Below are 25081 nucleotides of genomic sequence, written 5' to 3'. Positions count from 1 at the left end.
ATGAGAGGAGATCTAAACTGCACAGAATGTCTGAAAACAGCCATGTACTTGTGTCAACATGCATAGGGGCATTAACAGGCTGTTGTGGGCTGTTATTTTGCTTCTCACTCCAGACTCCACAGAAAGGCTTCACAGCTGTTTAGTGCTTTGCTCAAAGAGATAAATAAGCAATGCTTTCACTGTATCTCAGACCTAATGGTAACCAATTACAGACACATTGTTTAGAGTCGGCACTGTGACACACAAAAAAATTCTTTATTACCAGCAAAAGTAATCTGATGCTAATTCTATTTGCTTTATAGTGGAAAAACTGCCTGTGGAAACAGAGGCAAACAGCTATAGTCACTGTCTGGCACATCTAAATACCCAGAGATTTGAAGGAGACAGCATGAAAATACCTCAATACTGGGATATTTCAATAAACTGCATCAACCATGACACATTCTCAGTGATGCTGTGTTAACATATGGTCTATGGTGGACATATTGATTATGATTTTTTTTTTATTCTACCATGATTTCTTTTACAGTATCTTCTTTTCTGTAATAGCTGACCCCAAGACCAATTTCATGCTCTGCTGAGACTATACATTTCTATTCTGCAGTGTTTTCTGGCAGACGCTGGCTAAAAGCTACACCTGGCCATATATTAGGCCCCTTGTTTTCTTACACAATTCCACGAGCAATAATGAAACTATGTACTGCTGCTAAGACGCTGAATATAGCCATGACCTCAAAGCAGAGAACTTTGGCTGGGATAAAAACGTGGACCTTATCCTATGACTGGAAGTTTGACCTCTGGAAATCCTGCACGATACACCGCCATTAACTCTGATGCTTTAAGGAGTGTAGTCGGAGGCCTGTAATGACTTTGCATAATGAGTTACATTCTCTTTTTTCATTGGGTCTGCTCTCTAAAAGATCTCTGTATTGTACAGGGGAGAGCGCTAGTCCCCCTTTATCTCTGGGAAAAAAAAACCCTTGTGGCTACAGTTTGATCAATTAAACTCTTGAAAGGGCCCCCCCCACCCCCTCCCCTTTTCATTCCTCTGCCTGAGCGGAATATAAAGTTATCAGTCTTCCCAAGCGATATGAGGACAGAAATAAGTAGTTTGTCTATAAAAATGTCCAGGTACTTTATCAGCATCCGAGTAGCCCCTGAGGCCCTGGCGCAGTTCAATGTGGCTCTCCTTTACCACCCTCATTCTCTCTCTCTCCCCCTGACTGCTTTGTCTCAGCCTGAGGTGCGCTCCTCTCTGACTGGGATGTATGCTGCCGGCCCCGCACCTTAGTGGGATTGACTGGGGCTTGAGCCCTAAGTGAGTAAGTGAGGTTATCAATTTCAATCAGTAGCTCGGGAGACAGGAGCTGAATCGTGCCTTTAGACTTTAAACAGTGGTCAGTCGCATTGGTTGTGTTGTTTGCTTCAGGGCAAACTTTTGACAAGAAGTCAAATAAACAACCAATCAGATTTATATATTCTCATCTCTTTGTTAGCCAGTGGGTGTATTTTGGGATTCAAAAATCGCACAACGATTGGAAATAATAAATGTTGCAGTGCTCAGATGTAGGGCTGTAAGTGATCATTTTTGATAATTATGGATTCATTTCTTAGTTGTTTTCACAATGACTTATAAAATGTGGATTTCCACACAATGCTGATTAAGCTCCACACGACTCTCTCTGTGTTTCTCAGTGTCGCGACGTTTAGCGGACACACAGAAGTGGCGACCTGGTGATTCAGTAGTTTGATGGGATAAATGCATCTTGTATCTGCCGGTGTATACACACAAACGCTCCCTCAGTCAGGTCCGATAGTTATGATGGACAGAGCTGGTTTTCTGATGAAGAAGACAGCATACAAATACTGTCAATAAACATCCTGTTCAACGTCTTATATAACCGCTGCGTTAGATTTAATATAAAGTAATGTATAGCGAAAGAACTGACTGAAGCATCACCAATAAATGTTTGTTGCATAACCCAAGGAAAGGAGTGGGAGTTGAAGCAATTAAACTGTTTAGAAGACAGTGGAAAGAGTGAGATGACAACTTCTTGTTCCATCACTGTTCACAGGAAAGTGCAGGCATATAGACAGACTCATAAAGTTCCTGTTTTGCGTAAAGAGGGAAGTTAGTTCACACAATGAGAGCACTGCTGTTTTTATGCTCTCTGAAGCATTTGCATCAAGGCCAGGAGATTAAACGTGTGGGTTGGGAACCGGAGAGACTGCGCCGTCTCGCTCGGGGCCCCTGATGCCAGAGTTCTGGCTTTCATCGCACTGGGTGAAAGATTTCTCCTGGACATTTCACTCTCTGTGGCTACAGGTGGGTGGTTCACATGCTGTAGGTGGCAGCCACTGTGGATTTCATGCAGAAATACAGAGGAGGTGGCAAATGGAGAATGTTGTTTCACAATTGCCAACGTTCACTTAGATGTTGAGTCCCACACTCTATAAACAATTTTATTTTTTTGTATTATTGTTAGATAGAGTTATACTATTTGAAATTGTAGGCGTTGTTTCTGACTTTTTTTGTGTGATAAAAACGATTCACTGAAATTAGGTTCTGATTTCTCAAATGTGACTGTGTGTAGTGTAGACCTGGGAATTAAAGAGAAAAGTTATCAGCAGGCTTAAAGTAATCATTAGTTGCTTTGTCACTGACATATGGCGTGCAGTCTTCTGGTGGGCTGTTGTCAGTATGTCATGTTTGTTTACCCCGTAACAACAGGCATCGTTTTTAAACCGCGGCTCATTTCGACATGTTTTAACAGGAAAAAGCGCAGGTGTCATTGATAACGTCAACATTAGCCCTCGTTAATTTGATTACTTGCCCCTGAGCTTTTCCTAATCTGACCCACATGGTCTCAGACTGACAACTCCCTGAGACAAAAACATTCTATATATGATTTTTTTCTCTTTTTAATTGTTCCTCAGAATCCCTATTTTGAGGCTCGATGTTCGTTGCAGCCGTGCTGGTGCTTGGCTGCCTGCTGCAGAGGAACATTGTGACCACAGAGGGGCATCGTGGGACCAACCGCAACGTCTTCTACGCCGTGCATATGGACAGGGGCATCAGAGCCGCCAGAGCTGTGGCCAAACAGCACAAGCTGGAGTTCATACAACGGGTCAGTGCATGTTTAAAAAAAAAAAACCCTGTCATTATCTCCATCTATGGGCCTGCAAATTACATGCTGTAAATGCAGATAACGTTTGGTTTTTTTCTCTTCGCTAGACCTGTAAAAGTGCTGACTTCTATTTCCTCTTTTCGAGATGTCTGACTTTTATCAAATTACAGCAGCTTTTCTTTCAAAGGCAAGAGTAGTGGGAGACACATTCACAGAGTTTAGAACATAGTGTACATGCAGAAAAAGACACCTTTCATTTATGCCTGTGAGAGACTCCTTCATGAGGACTACAGTCCATCTTAATGTCTCTGGCAATGAAAGAGACTTCACCTGTTTGGCTGAGTTTTAATCCTGTCATGCTGAAATATTTTCACTCGTCATAAGACTAGATTTATGATTTATTCACATCAATACTATAGAAAAATATAATACTAAAAATATGTCCCCTTTCACTCTCTCTCAAAAAGTTCTCAACCACTTTAAAAAAAAAAAAGGCTTGGAGCAGATCTTGGTTTGGTGGAATACAGTAGTTCTGCATGTTTTTAAAAGAGCGAGTTCAAAGGAGGGGGTTGAGGGTATAAAAGATTTTGAAATGAATGTCTTCTGATTCGCTTTTGTCAAAGACTTTCTGCCAAGATCAAGATTCATAAGGTGAGGGCCCTCATGAAGTGACATTAATTCCCGCCGTGCTCTGTTACCTTTTATTTATTCTATCAATCAACACAGATTATTTGGATAAAAAAGAAATACTGTATTACTGTGATTAAATACGCATCACAAGCCCCGTGTCGTGGGACACATCAGATGCTAAAGCACCATGAAGAGACGGTGTGTGTGTCTGACCTTACATAAAGATATAAACATAGACATTTTTGGCTTATATACTTAAAAGCAGAGCCTTACATTTATGAAATCTGAGAAAATATTATTACATCAGACCTACAGTCTCATAAGAGTCCCCATAAAAGGGTTTGGTAGCACTTTAGTCATTTAAAGTGTTGTCCTCTTTGTTCTTTGTTGGCAGATGTTTATCCCTCCATTGATTTTGCTCATGGCAGATGATCAAAACACTCTGTATGTGAAGTAACTGATGAGTGATACTGGAGAGGTGCGCCCGTGCCTGTGTTTTGACATTATTGATAGGAGGGTTGTCCGTTGGCCTGGTGTGAGGCTGTGGGCAGCACTGGCTCTGGGGAACAGGGACACGAGCATATTTCAACCTTGGCCCTGCTGCCTCTGCCGCCTCTGCCGCCTCTGCTGCTGCTTGGGTCATGAATAAAACATCTTTTTGACCTTTATCAGAAGTGTATTGGACAATCCACCCCAGTCTGTCTTTCTCTCTGCCTGTCTCACTCTCTCTTGTTGTCCCTCATGGATGCACATAAACACCTCTCCCTTTTCTTGCATTGTTCTTTTGTATGTGTGTGTGTGTGTATTGCAGTTCAGTTATAATACGGCAATAAAATGGTAATAGGGAGGTAATGTTATGGTAATACTATCTTATTTCTAAGGCAATTTCCTGGTAGTAGATTGGTGATGAGAATCACTGTAGGCTACTATCATTGTAATAACATCCAATGAAAATACTTGGCAAACACAATTAGCAATTACTATGTCACAAGTCGAAGTCGATCCTTCCTTATGGTTTGTTCCACATCCCATCTTCAGTTACATTATGTTAAATAGAGGGGCCTTGAAACAGATAACTAAACTGTGGTAGTTTCTCTGTAGATGGTTATCTACCTCGTTGTTTAGTTTGGTTGTTTATACTCAAGTCTAGCATTTGTGAAATGGTGAATCAATGTTATCGTGTTGAAAAACAGTGATGGGAAGCATCGCGTGTAATTGTATCAGTTCGTTGTCAAGCATAAACGTGCTTGTGTGTCAATAATGTTGTACAATTCCGCGACGCTACACCATGAGAGCCTCAGCAAACCCCCTTTTGCTCAGCGCCCCCAACCCCCCCCCCCCCCCAACCCAGACCCACTCTGCTGACTGGCATCTTTTACCTGTCTGTCGCCAGGGGCTGATGCTAAATGTCACTGACACTCGATCGCCTTTGTTCACTTAAACCTATTTTAATTTTGTCACCTGTGATTTGTGTCTGGCGTGTGGCAAATATCATATATCAAGAAGAAGCTGGTGCTTCAGTGATTTTTTTTCTTCTTCTTCTTCTTCTTTTTTTCAATTTCCTTGAAAACATTGAAGTGGAATGAAAAGTCTGACAAGCCCAACGCCAGCTCAGAGGATTGTGATGTCTGCTGGCATTCCGTGGTAATGCTGCATGAGTGGAATGGGAATCAAATGTCTCTATGCTGGCACTCAACATAATGTTGGTCTCTTTGATTTAGTGTACAGCATCCAGGAAAATGTCATTGCGTCTCTCCATTGTGTAGACTTGACATATCCATTTTGCAACTGTAAAATAGAAAGGAAAAACAAAGCAAAATACCCAAGCTGATGTCTTAATGCCACACAGACTGATTTACTGTGACTGGAGTTGCTTTTTCAAGGCTTTTCGTTGGTGGGAGACACACTGAAGCCTTTTCTGTCTGTCTGCATCATCTTTAAATGTAGATCTGTTTGCGTTTACGTCATTTGTCTTAACCTTGTGGTCAGATTGCCCGTATAACGGTCCTTTTGAAATATAGAGAGTGAATAAGCTCATTTAGAATGAGACGCAGAAACAAAACGGCCTTGCATGGGTCAGTGCTGATGAGGACTCAAATATTAGTTTTATACAATGGTGACTTTCATCCCCAGCCAAGGCTGTGGTGATGCTGGTGTAATGCAGGAGAAAAATAAATGCTCTGACGAGGCAGGTGATGGCAGCCATTACAGGTGCAGGGTTTCATAGACAATAATGAAAGAAAAACAACCTTATCATGATCCAACATAGATGATTCTGTGTTTCACGCAAAACAACAGCACAGTGATGTGACATTACACGCCGACTTAAAAAAAAGTCTCAGCTTTATGTATAAACACAGCCGGCTCGGTTTTGAGTTGCACCACACGATATGGCATTGTTTACAGGTATTATTCTGTGCTTGCTTAACAGTTTTCAAATCCGATTAGAGCCAGATTAAGCCTCTGTGTTGTATTGTTTTTATTTTAGCTGAGATCACTGCTTCAAGAATTATAACTGTGTGTGTGTGTGTGCATGCAGGGTTTTTGTCTTGATCTCTGACACCAGGAAGTCCCTGGTCTCCATCCAATGGTGAAAGGCCTCCCAGATCCCCCTTCTCTCCAGTCAGGTGGAATACTGGCGGCAGATTACCATATCATTACCATATCATTAGCATAACATCAGCGTGGCACAGCTTGGCTCGCTGTCTGCGGACGTGCTATCAGCTCATCAAGAGATTCAATCCCCAATCCACTCCGTGCCGCCAACCTCCCCTCCCCTCTTCTCCCTCTGTACACTCGAGGTGTGTTTTCCATCCAAGGAAAGCAGATGTAATTGAGGTAGAGCACTGGATTTACCGGCTAAATGAAATCACACAAATGCTTCACGATCAGCCGGGGCCGCTGTCGTACACATTCAGGGAGCCCTTTCTCTGAAACCTCATAGTGCAGCACTCCATTCAGAATTTCTAATATCCTCTCAGAAATGGCCTCAGTGAAATGCTAAGCTATGTCAAGCCTTACTCTGGCTGGATTACTTTAGGCTGTTATGACCAGGTGTGTGTGTCTGTGTGTGTGTGCGTGCGCACATGAGCACATGAGCACAAAAGGAAAGAGGCCGACCTGGCACCATCTCCTCTTTTGCCCTTCCCTTTCCCTTTTCTGTACCTTAGGGCACCCAGGGGCACCAACAGGGACACCAATCCTCTAATGGTTGGAAGCGAGGGCCCATTCCATTAGTCAGTGGGCCCAGAGTTCACCGCTGCTCCTCAGCACAGGGAGGGTGGAGGGACTGAAATGGAGGCAGGTGCTGGCTGGGGGGCAACGCAGAGGGCAACTCAGCAACTGCATGGCGGAAAATGCACATTTCCACTCGTCTGCCTATTTCTGATTCTTCATGCACACACACACCTTGTGCATATGACACACACACACACACACACACACTTCCTATCACCTGCTTTTGTCACCAATTTCATTCATTTCAGTAAGCTTTTCTCCATTTCCCTTATCTCTTTCTTTCGCTCTCTCAGCCCAGCACACTCATTCACTCACGCCTATCTCCATCTCTTTCATTTTCGCTCTCTCTTTGCTTACACCCCCACCCCGCCCCGCCCCGCACTCCATCCCCGCTCGTACCTCACTCTCATTTGTAAATGCAGAGAAGACTTGACTTGGGGAATATGTGGGGAAAAAGATGTGGTTTCCCTCCCAGGTGAGGAGCGCTGATGGGAGGTGAGGGTAGAGGAGAAGTAGAAGAAGAAGTGGAGGAGAAAGGACGGGTGAGGAGGAGGAGGGCACAAATTATGATACCACTCCCTCTCTTCCCCTCTCTCTCTTTCTCTCTGGACTGAGATGATGTATGGCTGCAAAGGCCACATGTTGGCCGTGTGATGGATTAAAGCACTTTGTAGGAAAATTACTGAGAGCGTCTCAGCACGCCTGAGTCTAACCCTTAATAAAACTCTCTTCAATATTGAAATGGAGAGAGAGGGGGAACGAGAGAGAGAGAGATAAAGAAGATAAAGGAAGATGGTGGCAAGCAGGCAGGGGTGGTAAAATTATAACCGTACACTAGGGATGAGCCGGTGCAAATATTCAGTATTGGTACTGGGTCAGATTGCTGGATTGGATATGGGGAAAAAGAAGACAAATCAAAAACCTCACATGTCACAAAAATGTAAATAAAATAAAAAAAGTGTGCCGTTTATAGCTGGGTGGTAATGTATCATTATTGGTTTAAAGCTGATATTAGTATCAGTAGATACTCAGGGTTGTGATATTGATGATGAGCTTTTCTGTTGGTTGGCAGCTGATGCAGCTCATTCTTTTACATTTCTTACAAAGTAAGAAGCTGAGAAGGATCTAGTCTAAAGACATTCTGAAAAGTACATGTCAGCCTTAATTTTCAAATCACTGCAGATTATTTGTCTTCGTTCAGGTGGAGATTTGTTTCTGCAGCTTACACACTGTAATTGTGAGTCTTCTGTGATTTGTATTTGGAGGGTGGATGTATTTTTGGGTGCTGGTTCTCAAATGAGTGCGGCTCATGATCGACAGAACTAACTGCAGCGGGCCTATTGTTATTTTGGACTTGATTGCAAAATCAAGGTATGTTTTCTTACCTCCATCCTTATGTATAATTTTTTTCATTCTTTTTTTTTTGTCTTGTTTATTTGTATATATGCATGTATTCAGATGCATTATCCTCAATCTCTTGAATTGTATGATTATGTTTGATCATAGCCTTCTGTCTTGTAACAACATCTTTTGGCTTGTTTGTGGGATAATCATGTGTCTGTGTGTATCGTTTCTTGATTTGTTTGTATAGCATCGATCTTAAAATAAGGGTTTATCTTTAAACTCCTACGATTATTCTAGAAACGTGTTATGTCACCTTCTCCATTGGGCCTCTGCCTGAAGTCATGGTGAATACATTGTTTTTATCATGGGGTTGGGGTAGGGTAAGGGTACAGGTGATCTTTACTGGAATTTTTATTATATACTGTATATTATGGACTGTAGATGTAAGAAACCCACCATCCCACCCGTTCATCTCCTGAATTCTGTGCCAATTCTGAAACCCACAAGGCTTAAATGCTCAACCCATTTAGCCCATACCATACCTCCTCCATCACCCAGCCTTTCCTTCCATTTCCCCTCATTGCTTCTCCTTAGTCAGGCCTGTGGAGGCCACAGCCCCTGCAGGGCTGTTAGTGTACACACCAGCTGCTGTTTTCACCATAGGGTGGGCTGCCTCACGTGGCTCTATCACACGGCTTCAGTGACTCTTGATGTCTTGATGTTTGCTTTTGTTTATCTTTCATGTGTTTTCTCCTCTGCCCTCCTGCCATTTCTCTCTCTCTGTCTCTCTCTCTGTTTGTCTGTTGGAGGCTGTTAGCAGCAGTGAGATCCACAGCCCTGATGGAAGAAGTCCAGCTCCGATGAACTTGCCCTCACAGGCTGTAGTGAGCATCAGGCGCTGTGGTGATGTTTGTGTTTATACACTGCATACATTTGTCCATTAATGAATTTATACTTGCTGCACAGAAAGCTACGCTCACTAAAGCCATTTACAGACATTTTGTGGGTGATATTTGGAGACTTGGGTCTGGACATTCTCCCGGGGCTGGCTGCTCACATATGATTAATGCAGTGGGGCAGACATTTGTTCACAACAGGGGGAGATTCTCTGGAGGATGGTGCCAGGCTTAAGTATGCGGCAAACAGGACACTTGCCCATTCACTTGTTGTTGATCCTCCAGCGTTTCTCCTGTTGCGTTCTCACATGAGCTCGCTCAGACATTAAGTGGAGAATATTGAAAATTTGCATTGACTCATACAGCTCCTCTACAACCTCCAGAGAATCACTCTGGAGGTTGCATGTAAAAAAGCAGCTTTAGCTGCAGTGGCTGGTTGTCATTTTACCTGGTCAGTGGTGTTGTATAGTGCTGTGTTTCCATGCACAAAGAAGCTGTAGCTTCCTGTCCCAAAATTGGTTCAAAGTCTGCTCCAAATGTAACTAAAGTAGTCCAAACATGATGGATACATTGAGGTTTAGCTCTTATTCCTTACCCTTACCTTTTTGACCACTTGAGAGGGAGCATGGTGCTGGACGTGTAGTGTAGCGCACAGTACACAAGCCTTTTCACTGAAATGAGCTGCCTGCTGCTTGAAACTAGTGTGATGATCTGCAGTGAGCCTAAGTTAAAGACTTACCAGTGATAAAAACCACGAGCTGGAAAATGAGAGAGTTGTATGATAGATTTTAAATGATAGCTGGGTGATAATTTTATGTGCCTCTAGCAACTTCTTTCACATCGTCACAGTCACCCACTGATTACACTCGAAATATTGATGATGCAGAAGTAAATTAGTCAGTTTAACAGTAGCTTTTTGCCCTTTTCTTTTGCTGTTACACTGTTTCCTTAGAGACCCTCAGCTTTCTCATGCTTTTTTTTTTTTACTACATCCACTGTGTGTGTGCTGATTTTTTTTTATTGAGCCTTTAAGATGGAATAAGTAATAACACGTCAATTAACAGCTTGTTGTAGGAAGTCGTTGGGTCAATTTCCGCAACAAAACTCATGTTAATGTTAGTACAAACCGTATTTTTTCGTTTGATACAAGTAACAGCTGGTTAGAGCTACAGATCATGCATTGTTCAAATTATTTCACTGAGCAGGTCATAAAAAAACAAAAAACAGTAATCAGTTTGGGCTCTGTCAGCTCGTGATTGACACCATTATTAATTTAAGTGTTTAGCTTAATGATGTGATTGTAAGTAATTAGTTGTCTATTCAAAGAAAATGATCGGCAAGTAACCTAAGCCCAAATCACAAAATACAGAAAATTAAGGTTGTTTCCACTGGTGCCAAAAGGTACACATCGGTGTGTATATTATTCTTTTATTTTTATTTTTTGTAAAAGTGCAAATTCTAACAGCATTCTGGGGAATGTGTTTATTTCTTTCTGTACCAGGACGGTTGTTTTGAGCTGTGGTCAGTGATTCATGGGAGAGATTCAATTCAGCTTCAATTAGCTGGACTGAATAGGCCTCTCAAATAATCCAATTTCCAACTGTATTAATCAAATTCAGAGTCAAATTATTTATTTAAATTGCAACCGTTGATATTAGTCATTGCTCAGGTTTTTTCTTCTTTTATTTCTTTCTTTCTCTTTTTCAAATGTTTGCTTTTGCGTCAGTTCTGTCGTCATTTTCCTCTTCACAAGCACTCTGGGCTCCACTTCCCCCGTCTGAGTCTAAAGGTGTTGTTCTTCAGTCTAAGAGGCCGTTAGGTCAGGGTGCTGTGCCTCTCTGCACAATTTATTTTATCAGTAGCACAGAGTCACTCTTTTGTATCATGCTTTTGAAATGATAGGTGTGAATATGAAGTAGTTTCTCACAACTTTGGCTGGAACATTTAACCAATAGCAGATATAATAGGCTGTGTTGACGTTATGTCAGAAACAGCAGTTTGACTGAGGAGGTCACTCGTGGTCAGTGAGCAGAACCCTTTCAAACTGTTTAAAATAGATACTTCAAATCAATAGGCACTTATCAAAGCCATGTTTCGTAATTTGGATCTGAATGATGGTTTATTGTATTTTGAAGTTGTTTTCAAAGTTGTCAAAATGGAGCATGGAAACTCTGGTGAGCCACACTGAGCTCTATTTAGCAGCCTTGTGTTAATCAGGTGTCCTTTCTCTATTTTCTTAATAATTTATGTCGGGTGTCACCCTTAACTGAATTGTACATGTGGGGAAATAATACAAGTATTGTAGCCAAATGTCTAATTTGATGACATTTTACGACATTTTATGACTGAAGTTTACTGAAAAGTCATGTGTGCTGTGCCACACCACAACAGATCTTATCTCAGGGGCAAATTTACAAAGTTAAGATTTTTAAGCTTTAAAGCACTGTGAGAAAACCCCTGGAAGAAAGCTTTAGCAGAAGTAGGGTGGACAATTATGTAACCTCTGTATTTAAGCACTGACTGGTTATTTTAACAATAATAATATATACTTAAAAATAGTATCAATAACATCAGCACCTATTTAAATAATAGTAGAGTAGTGTGTAGTTAATTATTTGATTATTATTATACAGCATAACTTTGGTTCTGAGCTTAAATGTAGAGAATGGAGTGGAGGTTGGATTTACTTTCTGTACTTTCTCATGAACTTTTGCAGCTTTTGTGTTGTGTTGTGTTGTGTTGTTCATGAACCGAATTATTCAGGAAAATAATAGTGTAGACCAGGATGCTGATTCGTAGGTAAAATCTCCACATGTACTTTAAAATTAAGTCTTTTTTTTTAAGAATAAAAAAAAACAAAAAACTTTCCTTTTCTGGTTATAAAGCAGAACTGCTGCACTCAATCAAAGAAAAATAAAACACTTGAGACTATTTAAGGTCTTTTCAATAAGTAACCAATATTTCAAGACATTACCATTAGTCATGACACCTTAGCTTTCTGTAGGTATCTTCTGCTTATAATATTTATGGATCCTCTTAAGTGGAGATCAACCAGTCAGGACATCCTAATTTATGTCTAGCTTACTTAGGTCATTGTGCAATGACTCAAGCATGTGAGCCTTATAAACTCTATCTGTGGGTGTGTGTGTTTGTGTGTGTGTTTGAACACTCTCATGATTAGTGTTCTCAGTGACTGGCTGGCTGATGGGGTTGATTTGTCCGACAGTGCTGTGTGTCAGGCAGCCTCAGCGACCACACTGGAGAACATGAGTGAAGGAGCGAATAATTGATAGTGACAAGGCGCTCCCAGCCTTAATTGCTGCTGGTGAATTAGATTACCTTTTCAAAGTGCCTTCATTAGCAGAGGGAGAGCCATACCAATGGTCGCCTGATTGGCCTCATATTGTTTTGCTGTGAACTTGCTCTGGCAGGGCATTAGATGGGTGCTTATGTTTGGGATGGTGTGTGTGTTTGTTGTAGCTGGCTTTGAAAATTGCTCACTAATTTGTGCTGCTATAGTTTGACTGTGTGGACATGCGTCTTATGTTACACACACACATCCAGTGTCAATGTGACACACTTGGCGTCGAGTGTTTATCTGATTTTATGGACTATTGACTGCTTTTACAATTTTTACTGGTGTGGCGTGTCTAATGCCCAGTGAGGGGAAAAAAAGTTTAAATCTTTATCTGGAAACATATCCTGGTTGTTGAAACCGTTGTCTGCCAAAGAAATGTCCCACATTTTCCTCCCTAAGAAAACCAACAATGAGATTTGTGTGAGAATGAAATGAAAACCCAACCAATGAGACAGGCAGGGAAAAAACACTTTATTAGCTCAACAGCTGAAAACTCTACATCCTTTTGAGACAATTTCAGTAGAATTGTGCCGTACATGCCCATCTAAAACTGAGAACTGCAGCCTGATGTGTACCTGCAGACCCAAACCCATCCTGAGACCCTAAACTCAGCTATGCAAATAAAAAGTCACAGAGCAGCAGATGAAGTAAATGGTCAGCAGGAACCTTTTTCACTGTTGTGGAGAAAGCGAGAAGGTAAAGGCTTTGTTGTCACAGGATCAGCACCATGGAGAGCGCCTCGGTGCACAGCCTCAGCAGTCTGTTTCTTGAAAGACGTTGAGAGACGATGCTTTTTGAATTGTTTTTCAATGTTGTGGTCACCACAATAATGAATAAATAAATACATTACATACAGAACTGGGCAAAGTGACATTTTAAATAAGCATCTTGTCTCATTCTAGTTTCTGTCAACTCTCAATGTGTGTTCCTATAATAGTAATGTTTTTTTCGTAGTGTCCATCATGCTGTGACTGTTTCACATTAAGTGTTAGTACTTTTTTGAGCACATCAGTTATAGAGGAATAAAGTCACATTCGACCGCAGGCACATAAAGGACCTAATTTTTATCTTTAAAAACCGGTATCCAATTGTGCCGCTGTAATGGCAGATAACCCAAGTTGAGGTATATGGACTAGCAGTTAAAACTGTTCTGTGTAACCTTTAAATACAGACAAATAAATAAGAAGTGTCAGAAGTCACTTCTGCTGCTCAAAAAAAGAAAAGTTTTCAGCAGTGTCATGGCAGAAATGTATCCTTCCCCCACCCGCTTCTGCGTGGCCAGTGTACACACACACACACACACACACACACACACACACACATGTTCGACATTCATGACTTGAGGGGACATTGCATTGACTTACATTCATTTCTTGGAGACTTACTCTAACCTTAACCACAATTACTACTGGCCTAATCCTAATCCTAATCCTAACCCTAACCCTAACCCTAACCCTAACCTCAACCTAACCATGAAACATATCTTCACCTTAAAATGTAGTAATTTACGTTATGGGGACTTGCTTTTTGTCCCCACAAGGAGGACAAGTCCCCATAATGTGACTGTGTAAACAGGTTTTGGTCCCCACAACATTAGTAATACCTGGTACACACACACACACACACACACACAAACACTATTGACAGAGCCTGTTTTCAAATGAGGGACACCGCAAACAAAAACCGTTACATTATTTATGTTCACAAAGTCAAAAACACAGTTAAAATAATAAAATCAACAAAAACACAGCAACAATTCCACATAACTGAGGTACAACAGTCGACACAGTTATGTGTTCTTTCTCAAAGTCCGAATCCTTACCCCTGCTTCATCCCCTGCAGCACCAGTTTCAGCTCCAGCCAGCCTTCCGCATCCCATTTCCATATCTGTTTCCAGTCACTGCTCCATCACCAACCCTCCCAGCAGCCCCCATGCCCAAAAACCCACTGGCATCCCTGTCTCATACTTCATCCTTGCCCCAGCCAGCCTGAAGCCCCCCTGCTGAGTTAAATGGAGTGTGCCGGTGTCAGAGGAGTCGCGTGTGCTCAGTTCAGCTCAGCTCGGCTCGGCTCGGCTCAGCTGGGCTGCTCGCCTTATAAACTTACTGTGTGATTATTGTCAGAGCGAGACTCCTCCACCCAGGAGGTCCACACTGATGGGCACTATGTCACCGGGTACAGCCAGCCATGGATGGTGAGATGAAAGTGCAAAGGAGGAATGAACAGTGAGGATGGAAACAGAGGGAGCACATGGAGAGGGAAGAGGAATGCTGTTGGCATTGGCTGACTGGGACCGAGGGATAGGGGAGAGGAAAAAGGGAAGGGGGGGGGGGGAGTTGATCATCAAAGGAAAGAAAAGCTAAGTCGAGCAAGGAAACCCTGATGAATACCTATCACAGCAGACGAAGACAAGGGAAGACACAGAGAGAATGATATAAAGAGGGAGAAGCAGAGGAATTATGTGCCAGGGAGAAGAAAGAGAAGCAGCAGGGAAATCAGCAAAAGAGAGAAAAAGAGGGAGAGAGAGGGAGTCGTGGGTAAAAAAAAGAAAAAAGAAAGGTAAAGAGAGAAATTAAAGAGAAAATTTTCTAGCGAGTGATGTGTGCCGTGATTGTTTTCTCTTGCTTGCTCCCACTCTGTCTCTCTCTCTGTTTTGCTCTAAACGGTCGGGATGTGGCCTGTATCTCCCGGCAAGAAGGAACTCAATTTGGGACAATTTACTCTGCAGTCTCAGCCCTGATGCACCTCAGGGACAGAGAATAGAGAGAATGAAAGTGAAGGAAGATAGAATCAGCAAGCGCCACACACACGCACACACGCGCACAATGTGTGCCGTGCACACAATTGCTACAGAGTAGATTTCACTTAGTTAGTTCTAACTCTCCCAGGCGGTCAATACCATTGAGTTTATAAGGCTTGGAAATGAAAAGCCCAGGATAAAGTTAGATAAACTGTGTGCAATTTGATTTCAGCCCACCTCTTACAGAAAACCCACACAAGACAGATGGCCAGAGGGGATACGCTGAAATCATGTTGTGCAAAGGGGTCATGTGGGTGATTAAGGATGAATACATTATACACTACCTGTTTTTGTCTCTCTGTAATCATAAAAACACATGATTTGCCAATTTGTTTTTTTTTCATTGCTTTCAATCCTTCAAGCCTTCAAATATGTCACTGTGTGTGTGTGTGTGTATGTGTGGTTGTACAACCTGACCACAACCTCTGTCTCCCAACGTTGACAGGTTGGCAGTCTGGAGGGTGTGTACAACCTGAGAGACAGCAGGGGGCGCTCCGACAGAGCCACCTTTGAGAATGAACTTGCAAAGGCAGCAGGGGTGAGTATCTATATCTCTGTCAATAAACAAGCACTAAAGTTAAACCCAAAAAAAATGCATGCCCCCCCCCCCCTCCAAAAACAGCAGAAGTGTTTTTTTTTTTTTCCCCCTTTTTGTTTGGCATATAACTTCAGTGTCTGTGTAACACAGCGGGAAATGGATTTGTAACTAAAGCAAATCAGAGTGTTCAGCTACTTAGACGTGAGTGTGTGATACATTTAACATGGCCATGTCAAGGTGAATTCACACTCTGGCATCAGTTCTGATTTTACGCAGCATGTATATGCAAATGGGAGTTAATTCGCCTGGCGTTGCTGTTTTAATCAGGGTGTAGTGTTGATTAGTGGAAAGGGGTACCAAAAAAAAAAAGAGAAAGATGAGCAGAGCCGTGTGGTGAGTAATGGCTGAAAAGTTGTTTACCTTGCCTGAGTAGCTCATGTGCCTGTTCCACCCGATATCACTTTGTGCCCCCCCGTACGCCACTGGCATCCCACCCCCCCCCCCCCCCCCCACATCTTCCCTCGCCTCCTTCGACAAGGCTTTTTGCACACAATGCAGCCTCCTCACTGGGCTTGTGTTGCCAGGGAAACCGTCACCCGCGGAGACATCCCATGACAGCAGAGGGTGAGGGAGGATGGAGGAAGGACGGGAGGGACGTTTGGAGATGCGGCGATGGCCCTGTCCTCTCTCCAGGGTTCACTAGACCTCTGGCCTTTTCCCAGAACACTGCCCCTTCAGTGACACACAAAGCAACACTGCGGTTATTCTCTCTTTCTCTCTCACACACACACACACACACACACACACAGGTTTGTGCATTTATCTGGACAGCCCAAACAAAGCAGTTAATGCCTAACCCTAACATTAACCTAACTGCGATTTATATCTTAGCTCTAAATTATGCCAGGTTCTCAGAAATGAGGTTGTGCCTTGTTAGGACCAGGTTTTGGTCTCCATGAGGACTATTGGCCCTGACGAGGTCAGTATTTATGCCAGAAAAGAGCCCAAAGAGGTAACAAACAGGAACCATCGACATACATAAGGAGGAGCAGCGAAAATAAAAAGAGAGAAGATTCCAAACTTTTCCATTCAGATCTGAATCAGTATGTGCGTGATTAATTGAAGTCATTTATGCACAGTCTCCGGTGACTGCATGTATGGTTCATGATTTCATTAAACTGTAACTTTAATTACTTTTCTACCATGGTAACTTTGGGTGAAAATGATTGTGCGCCCCCAAAAATGCTCCACATTTTCTAATGAGTCTTAAATGTAATGGATTGCACAAATAATGTTTCGGGATAATGAACAATTGCACACTTGGACGTTGCGTCTCTTTGCACGACACTTTTGCATTTTAAATAAGTCTCCACCGAGCTCTGCTTGGAAGACGGAAACACCATTTACTTAGGCCCAATAGAAAATCGTCTTTAATTGGGCGATCACTTCCATGTCCTTAAACCAGTCAGACAAATAGGATCCACTTTAATTGCATTTTTTTCCGACCGAAACAGTCAATATTGTAATAGCTTTATGGAAGAAGTATTTATTGTGGGTTGTTTGTTGCCAAGCATAATTACAGTGTGTTAGCTCCGGTTGCTGGCCAGCTGCCAAAGCCGGAGCTATATCCTCCATCCGCCCACCTCTGACCAGACCTCTGTCTATACAAACCTGTGTGCCGCTCCTCACTCTGCATTACACTCTGTACTTTGCGTGTGCGTGGCAGGTGGGTCACATTATAGAGCTCATTAATTGCTGCACCACGCAAGGTTGAGGCAGAGTTGATGTTAAATGTAATGCATATTTACTGTCATGTGAGATAAAAAAAACTGTGTTACTAGTTACAGTAACATGGCGAAGTACAAATCCAGAGGCACTCTGCAAAGAGGCTTCTCTAATCAAAGCTGCGTCATTGTGTGGGAAAACAAGAGTGAAACTTCACTGAGAGTTTTGTGAAGTGTGGGTGAAGTTTTATGCCTTTGACTATCAGTGACCTTGTCTTGCTTGATGCTGACCCCTGGTTTTGTCATGTTAAATTCAGTCAGATTTTTTAAAATCTACTTAGTTCCCAATACTTCTGCAATAACACTGTACGTCTCCCAGAAGCTTAACTACAGTTTAAATTATGGCAACATAGATTAAGTACCGATAATTACTGTGCAGCTGAGCATCTGGCTGCATCACACAGTCATCATCTGCAGGAGTTTGCCTAGTTGTAATTTATTAGGTTTTAATTTGGGGAGGGGGCCGTAAGAGTTTCAACATCTTGAATTCCTTTGGCAACTGAGTGAACATGATCTGCTGGTGACTGTGAGCTCCACGGGGAATGAGTAAGTGGACCTCGAGTGTGACTCATATGATGATTTCCCGTTCATACTGTATGACGTCAGTGGAATGTGGCCATTAAACACCTCATTATTATCTTAACACTACAACTGATAAGCACATGCTTTACTTACATACTGCACAATCCATTTTTTGACGCACAAATGTAATTTTTGTTGTTGTAACCATGCTTGGCTATAAATGAAAATATTATGATTCTGTATGAAGTCAAAGCAACCTTTCAATGTTTTCCAAAACACACTTTCCGTCAAACACGTGTGCACAAAATGATATGGAACCAAATAAAATGATTGTTTAAATACCTGCTCAGCACAGTTGGTGGGAAACTGGCAAACAAAATGAACAAAAAAGGAACTGTAGCAGCCACTGATGCTCACATCAAGTATTGGCTGAGTTATCATAGTCCGTAGGAATGGGGCTCACATGTGGAGAGCTGTGTGATAACAGCTCATTGTTTCCAACACACACACACACACACAGAGAATGAAGGTCTATAGTTGTTTTTCAGAGGAGGGGGAGGTGTTTTTGCCACCATGTAATCCTGACTGATGCTGCCCTCTGTCAGCAAAGCAACAATCAGCTGTTGTATTAATGGCACTGCTAATGACATAATTAGCAAGACAGTGGGGGAAAAAATGGTTCAAGGTAAACAAGCTAAGAGATAATAGACACACACACACAGACACACACACGTGCATTCACACATACATTAACATACATCTGCACATAAACATTCTATATGTATCTAGGAATAAAGGCACACAGGCAACCGAAGCTCCATATGACTGTGTGACAGCGCAGCGGTATAATCCGAGTGTTTTCTCTCAACCTTGTTTACTTCAGACCCCACCTGCCCCCAGTCACCCTCCTCCCAACTCTCCAAACTACCATACGTCATGCTGTTTCGTCCGCACACCTACAGTTATGACTCTCGGTGACCTTTTTACAAAATGTCTCACATTTTTAAACCCCTGCCAGCTTCTGACTGAAACACCCCTAGTACCTGCTGCTGTACTACACACTTACATATATGACGTGCACACCCAGTGAAAGCTTCCCCACACACATTTGCCCTGGTCTTCTGAGGTGCATGTTTGGACATATGAGATAGATAGATAGATAGATAGATAGATAGATAGATAGATAGATAGATAGATAGATAGATAGATAGATAGATAGATAGATAGATAGATAGATAGATAGATAGATAGATACTTTATTCATCTCACAGAGAAATTCACAAGCTGAATAAGTTTACTCACCACTCCTCCATATGAGTGAGTCTTACCCAAGTAATGCAATATCACTGGTATAAACAAAAATATACAGTGCAGAAAAATGTACTATAGGTCGCTAAATTCATGTGTCCATTTTTTTTTGGGGGGGGGGGGGTTGCAGAATAGGGGTCGGTCAAAGTATTGATTTGGTAATATGTCGTTGTCCTTCCTCGAGCAATACGAGAATTGATACGCCAGGGGTAATATCGATATTTTTATGCGCTCTAAAGTAAACAGTCCCTGCCAGTTTTACTCGTCAGGCGTCGCTACTTGATGTCTCCTCACGGTGGCGCTGCTCAAATAAATGAGGGAAACTTGGGCGGAAGTTACCTGGTCAAAGAAGGAGTTTTCAGCGGGATGATAGTGTATAAAGCGACGTTAAGAGATGCTTTATCCACGTTCAATACATAGACTTTGTGCACTTTGTTCTCTATGTTGTGATAGAGAAATCCTGCACAAGAAATGCTGAATTTGCTTTACAGGATCTTTAATAGTGTAATCTGTGCTTGCAAATACACAACTCCTACTGTTCAAAATTAGGGTGCTCTTTTTTGTTTGAGTGACAATTTAAACAGCACTATAAGCAAATACATCCCACGGCTGAGTTCAGTCAGCATGTTGTGTAGTAGTTTAGTTTATTTGTTTAGTTAGACATAATGGGATATAGTTTTGCATAAGCATTTTCAGAAATGACCTTAGTAGAATGTCCAAAAACATTTGTCAAGATATTGTCTGCGTTACATGTTATCTCAACAGCAGGGACATTTCTGGAACATCCAGGGGGGAGGACTGTCATCTCGGTTGAGCATGCAGAAGGCATAGACCTTGGTTTGATGTAAATTTCCTGCATTTTCTTTGCTGTATTTGAATACAGCCGCTGTCAGGACAGATTTGAAAATATCAGACATTTGCATTCTCCACCTGAAAGCAGCTTTACCAAAAAAAAAAACAAGTATTGACCAAATTCCAGTATTTGCTTCACCAAGTGGCGCTGACATTGACATAGTTGATTTGTAAAATAATGTATACTGGGGGAAGTTTCCTCTCTTTACTGCATGTGCACCAAAGTCTAAGTGTAACCAAAGTCTAAACACAACGACTTAGTGACATACACCTCACAAATTGCGTCAAACTGCATCAGACAAAGCACTCAGACAGTGTTCGGTCGCAGCCATTATTCCGACTTCAGATGGTACTGTGAAAAATGATGCTCCATAAGGACATTGAACATAGAACACTCAGCTTAATTGCGCAGACATTACAGCCCTGCTTTCTAAATCTTAACTGTTCTCTGTATTATCTGCCGCTCACTGTGAGTGTATTGATTCGGTTTTCTTTTCAACCTTTTTTAAAAACTATAATTTTCCTGTTACTATGTACCTTTAACTTTTGTGTTAGAATGACAGAAGGTGTGATGTTAAATTCATAAAGCAATAATTTGAAAATGAGAAGGTATTTTAGGGTTTTCTCATGCTATTGGCTTAAATAAAAGGTCTAATAAAGTGATGATGTAGAGGCATAAGCAAACTTGCTTAAGTCTTCTACAGTTAATCGTCTTTACTAACAAAACCAGTGGACAGTTATGTATAAGCATTATTAAGCTTTTTTTTTACATATTAGTTGCATGTTGATGCTACAGATTGTGTCTTTCTGTCTCACCCACACCTAGACACACAGGACCGAGAAAACATTTGACTTTTCCTTCATTGTTAGCCCTCTGCTGAAGTGTTTTTTCTGCTACCCCACCCCTTATTTTTCTTCCTTAGTAGCTTTTTTTTTTTTTTTTTTTAAAGACTCCAGTCACATCTGCAATGCCGTGGCCCTATAAGGAGCTTTCACGCTTTTTGGTTTGCTTTAGATGTTTAATACCCACTCTCTTTTGTGTCAGGGAGCCGGAGAGGCGTTAAGAAGCGCTGATAAACCCCACTTAGATCCCTTCCTGGCCCGTCACCCCGGCCTGCCGGGCCGCTTTAGCAGGGAACTGATCTGTGACGGCCTGCCACTCAAACTGAGCACTTCTGAAGGCTGACACAATGGAGTGAGCAGCACACCAGAGGGGACAGGGGTGGGTGAGTGAGGAGAGGCTGGTGTAGGGAGGGTGAGGCGAAGGAGGCCAAGAGATGCCATAGTAGGGGGCTAGAGTGTATCTGCCTATTATCTCTCTCCTTTCTTTCAGTGTGTGCTGTATCCCCCACTCTCTGATTACTGCTTACCACTGTAGAGCTCACACTTGTTTTCAGTGTTCCTGTGTTGGTTTCACTGTTAACCCTCTGGTTGGCAGTAACACACAATATTTGTCGTCTCTCTCTCTCTCTCTCTCTCCTGTCTGGTCTGGGCTTTCCGTCTGATGGGAGGTTGAATGAAGACACAGAGAGTTGGTGGGTGTGGCTGGAGCAGATTGGGATCAGCGGTGCGTCAAGGTCTGGTCTTTTCGTGGCAGTGAGTCATGTGGCGCGCTCACTGCCGTGTGGCGTAACGGCTCGGGCCAGGCGAGGGCTGTCCAAGTGTCAGAAAGCACAGTGCTGTGATTGACAAGCGGAGGGAGGCGGGAGGGGGGTTTAAGCCTGGGGGGTATAGGGCATGCGGCCACTGCCGCTGCCGCCGCCATCACTTTCCCAAGGGGCCGTGGGTGGGTAGCGAAGCCCAAAATGTCAGCACTGATATCTGTGCAGCTCGGCGCGTATCACACTGCTGCAGCTGCCTGCCATCCACCATATCCACTCATTCATGTAGAGACATGGGGGTATTATGTGCACGCACACACACGCACACACACTTTGACACTCACTCTTTTCTTTCAATATTCACTGCTATTCTATGGAGCCATATCTGTGCACACACATTCATCATGGGATTGCCACATGCACACACTTTTACTCCCTCCATCCTACTCTCTGTCTCCTTCACACATTCAGTTGTGTTCGACTTCAGCTGTTCAATTATGCTCCCTGCAGGATTATTATTACCAAATAAGCTTTTATTCTCTCTATGAAACCTGCAATTTCTGTTAAACATGAACGTTTTTACAGTGTGCCTACTGTGTTTTTGTACTGTGTGTGTGTGTTGTCTGTGTGTGCTGCCTATATGTCACAGCTGGATGATGAATGCTCTGACAGTGGAGGGGTCAGTGTCACAGACAGTGTGGTCAATTGCCCCGCGTCCCTTGAGTCTAACCTTGAGCAACACTCCCTGAAGAGTCTCAATCTGCCATTAAGACCCACGCCTGCCTACACACACACACACACACACACACACACAGACACACACCCGCACACACGTGCAGACATTCCCTGGTGAGTTAGTAGCGGGCAGGGGCTGGTTTGACAGAGAGCGATTAGCTCCCTATCATGTGTATTGATCACTCTGTCCTGACTGCTTCTCGAGAGGAGGGGCTCGAGGGGGTTTTACAATGGAGCACACACACACACACACACACACACTCACAGAGTGACATTGTTATTCCTCCATACATGACTTACCATGTACGACTTTTGTTATTTATAAATTAACAACATACAAAGGCTGATTTTGCAACATTCTCAATTTGGAAAGGAAAATACACAGTGACAGGTTAAACAGGGAAATGCATAAGTCTGTTGACAGTGTGAGAGTTTGGGAAACACCTGTGTTGGGGGTGAAAATAATTACAGAATTAAATATTTTCAGAAGTTGCTCTTTTTGCGTATGCTGAAATTCTGCTCAGTTTGGATATGTGCCTGGAAAACCTACAATGCCTAGTGTGAGGAGTGTGGTTTTTTTTAACTGCAAGGTTGGCACAGTAAAATGTGTTTACTTTGCTCAAATGATAAATGACTGCACATTTGGGAAGTCTGCATAGAACGCCGCTGTGATCCAGGCCTATTATGCAGGTACAGTGAAAATCCTTTTTTTTTTTTTTTTTAAATTGGCAGCAGCGGCACAATAAACTAACTTACCCAAAAGACAAATGAGATTTGCGCTCACCCGTACTGTAATAAACAGCTCTAGACTTTGTGTGCTTACCATGGCTGCATCTCCGGATTCCATTAAATCTGATGTGATGATTAACGGCACCAGGAAAATATCCATATCTTACATTTTACCGAAAGTGATATAAGACAAAGGGTAAAATGTTTCAAAAGTTCCATCGCTGAGGCTTCATTTCCTTAGTCTCGCTGAGCTATACGTTTGTTTTGTGTTTTCATTTTGGCACAATTACTATAATGCAAATGCGGGGATTGAAAGACATACTGTCTATGTAGACACATACATTTTTGAATCTGCAGCTTTAGTGTTTGTTTACTGTGGCGCTGTACACTTTATATGTAAATATGCTACCAATTAAAGCTAGGGTATGCAACACATTTTGGCATTATTGATCAATAGTTCACTAGTAACCTTCCAGCATGATATAAATCAAGTGATCTGAGAGAGGATGAGACGTCGGCACCCCATCTGGGTATTTTTCTAGTTAACTGGGGAAGTGTTGGACACGGTGGGATCACAGAGACAGCGAGAGGACGCTCCTATTGGCTGTTCTACTAAGCAACTGTGTATGCATGTTGTTTTTTTTTTTAAACGTGGCCATTCCAGCATTGGCAGAAACTGCCTAAACTGCAAAGTAACCTAAAAAAAACTCATGAAAGATAACCCATAAAATAAAAAATGTAAAATCAGCAGAGCGTTTGAGAGATGGAGAGAAGATTGCCTCGGGTCATTTGTCATGTTTTAAGCCATAGCAAACATTGCTTGTGTGTTAAAAAAATTTGTATGATGACCTTTTTAACCCTCTTATGACCACCAAGATAATGACACTACCTGCATTTATATTGATTTTATTTTATTTTTTATTTCTCCTTTATGGCTGTAGTATTGTGAGTGAGTGCGTCTGCTCTGTTTTCCAAGATAACTTTCACTTTTAATATCTGGCGGTTATTCAACCGTTTAGGAATAAGCTGACGTTGCAAACGTGTGACACACTGGTGAATCCTGTCTGTGATTAGACAGTCGTTCCGTGGAAATCCTGAGGGCTACTGTAATGACAAGAATATGGACGCAAAGCTCTGTTTCTCTGCTTTCTTCTACCGCTTTATCCTCCATATCAGGGTCACGCGGGGTGCTGTGCCAATTTCTGCTGACATAGGGCAAAAGGCGGGGTCACACCTTGGACAGATCGCCAGTCCGTAGTTTTTGAATTTTCTAGATATCATAAACGGTCTGGGAGTTACAGTAATGAGAAGTACGCATGCCAGATCCCATCGGCGATGATACCCGAAGGGTTAATAAATCTTCTCCAGGGTGTGTTACACCGACACTGTGTTATATTTTTATCTCATTTCATCCCAATTCAAAGCAAATCAATCTAATCAGTCTCGTATACTGTACAACATCAGTGTGGTTTCCTTTACAGAGCTGCATACTAACACATCCACACCCTCAGTAGTTGAGACCTGCTCCTATAGCTCTTGTTAATTGAGTCTAATTGAAGAACATGAAGGGGGAATAAAGCTAGCAGCCTTTTAGGACATAAAAGACTGCAGCTGCCCCT

General features: G+C 42.3%; 1 protein-coding gene across 1 annotated transcript in view; it reads left to right on the top strand.

Annotated features, from left to right (window-relative positions):
- The window catches only part of LOC131471314 (endoprotease bli-like), a 146857-nt gene that overhangs the window by 1364 nt on the left and 120412 nt on the right, over positions 1 to 25081 (top strand). The window contains exons 2-3 of the mRNA XM_058647813.1: positions 2938 to 3128; positions 15839 to 15931. Of these exons, the coding sequence (XP_058503796.1) occupies positions 2958 to 3128; positions 15839 to 15931 (264 nt within the window). The 5' untranslated portion in view covers positions 2938 to 2957. The remainder of the gene's footprint in view (positions 1 to 2937; positions 3129 to 15838; positions 15932 to 25081) is intronic.

The sequence above is a fragment of the Solea solea genome, chromosome 13, assembly GCF_958295425.1.
Source record: "Solea solea chromosome 13, fSolSol10.1, whole genome shotgun sequence".
In the NCBI taxonomy this organism is placed as follows: Eukaryota; Metazoa; Chordata; class Actinopteri; order Pleuronectiformes; family Soleidae; genus Solea; species Solea solea.
Note: the sequence above shows the minus strand (reverse complement) of the source record. Positions and strands in the feature narration are given on the sequence as shown.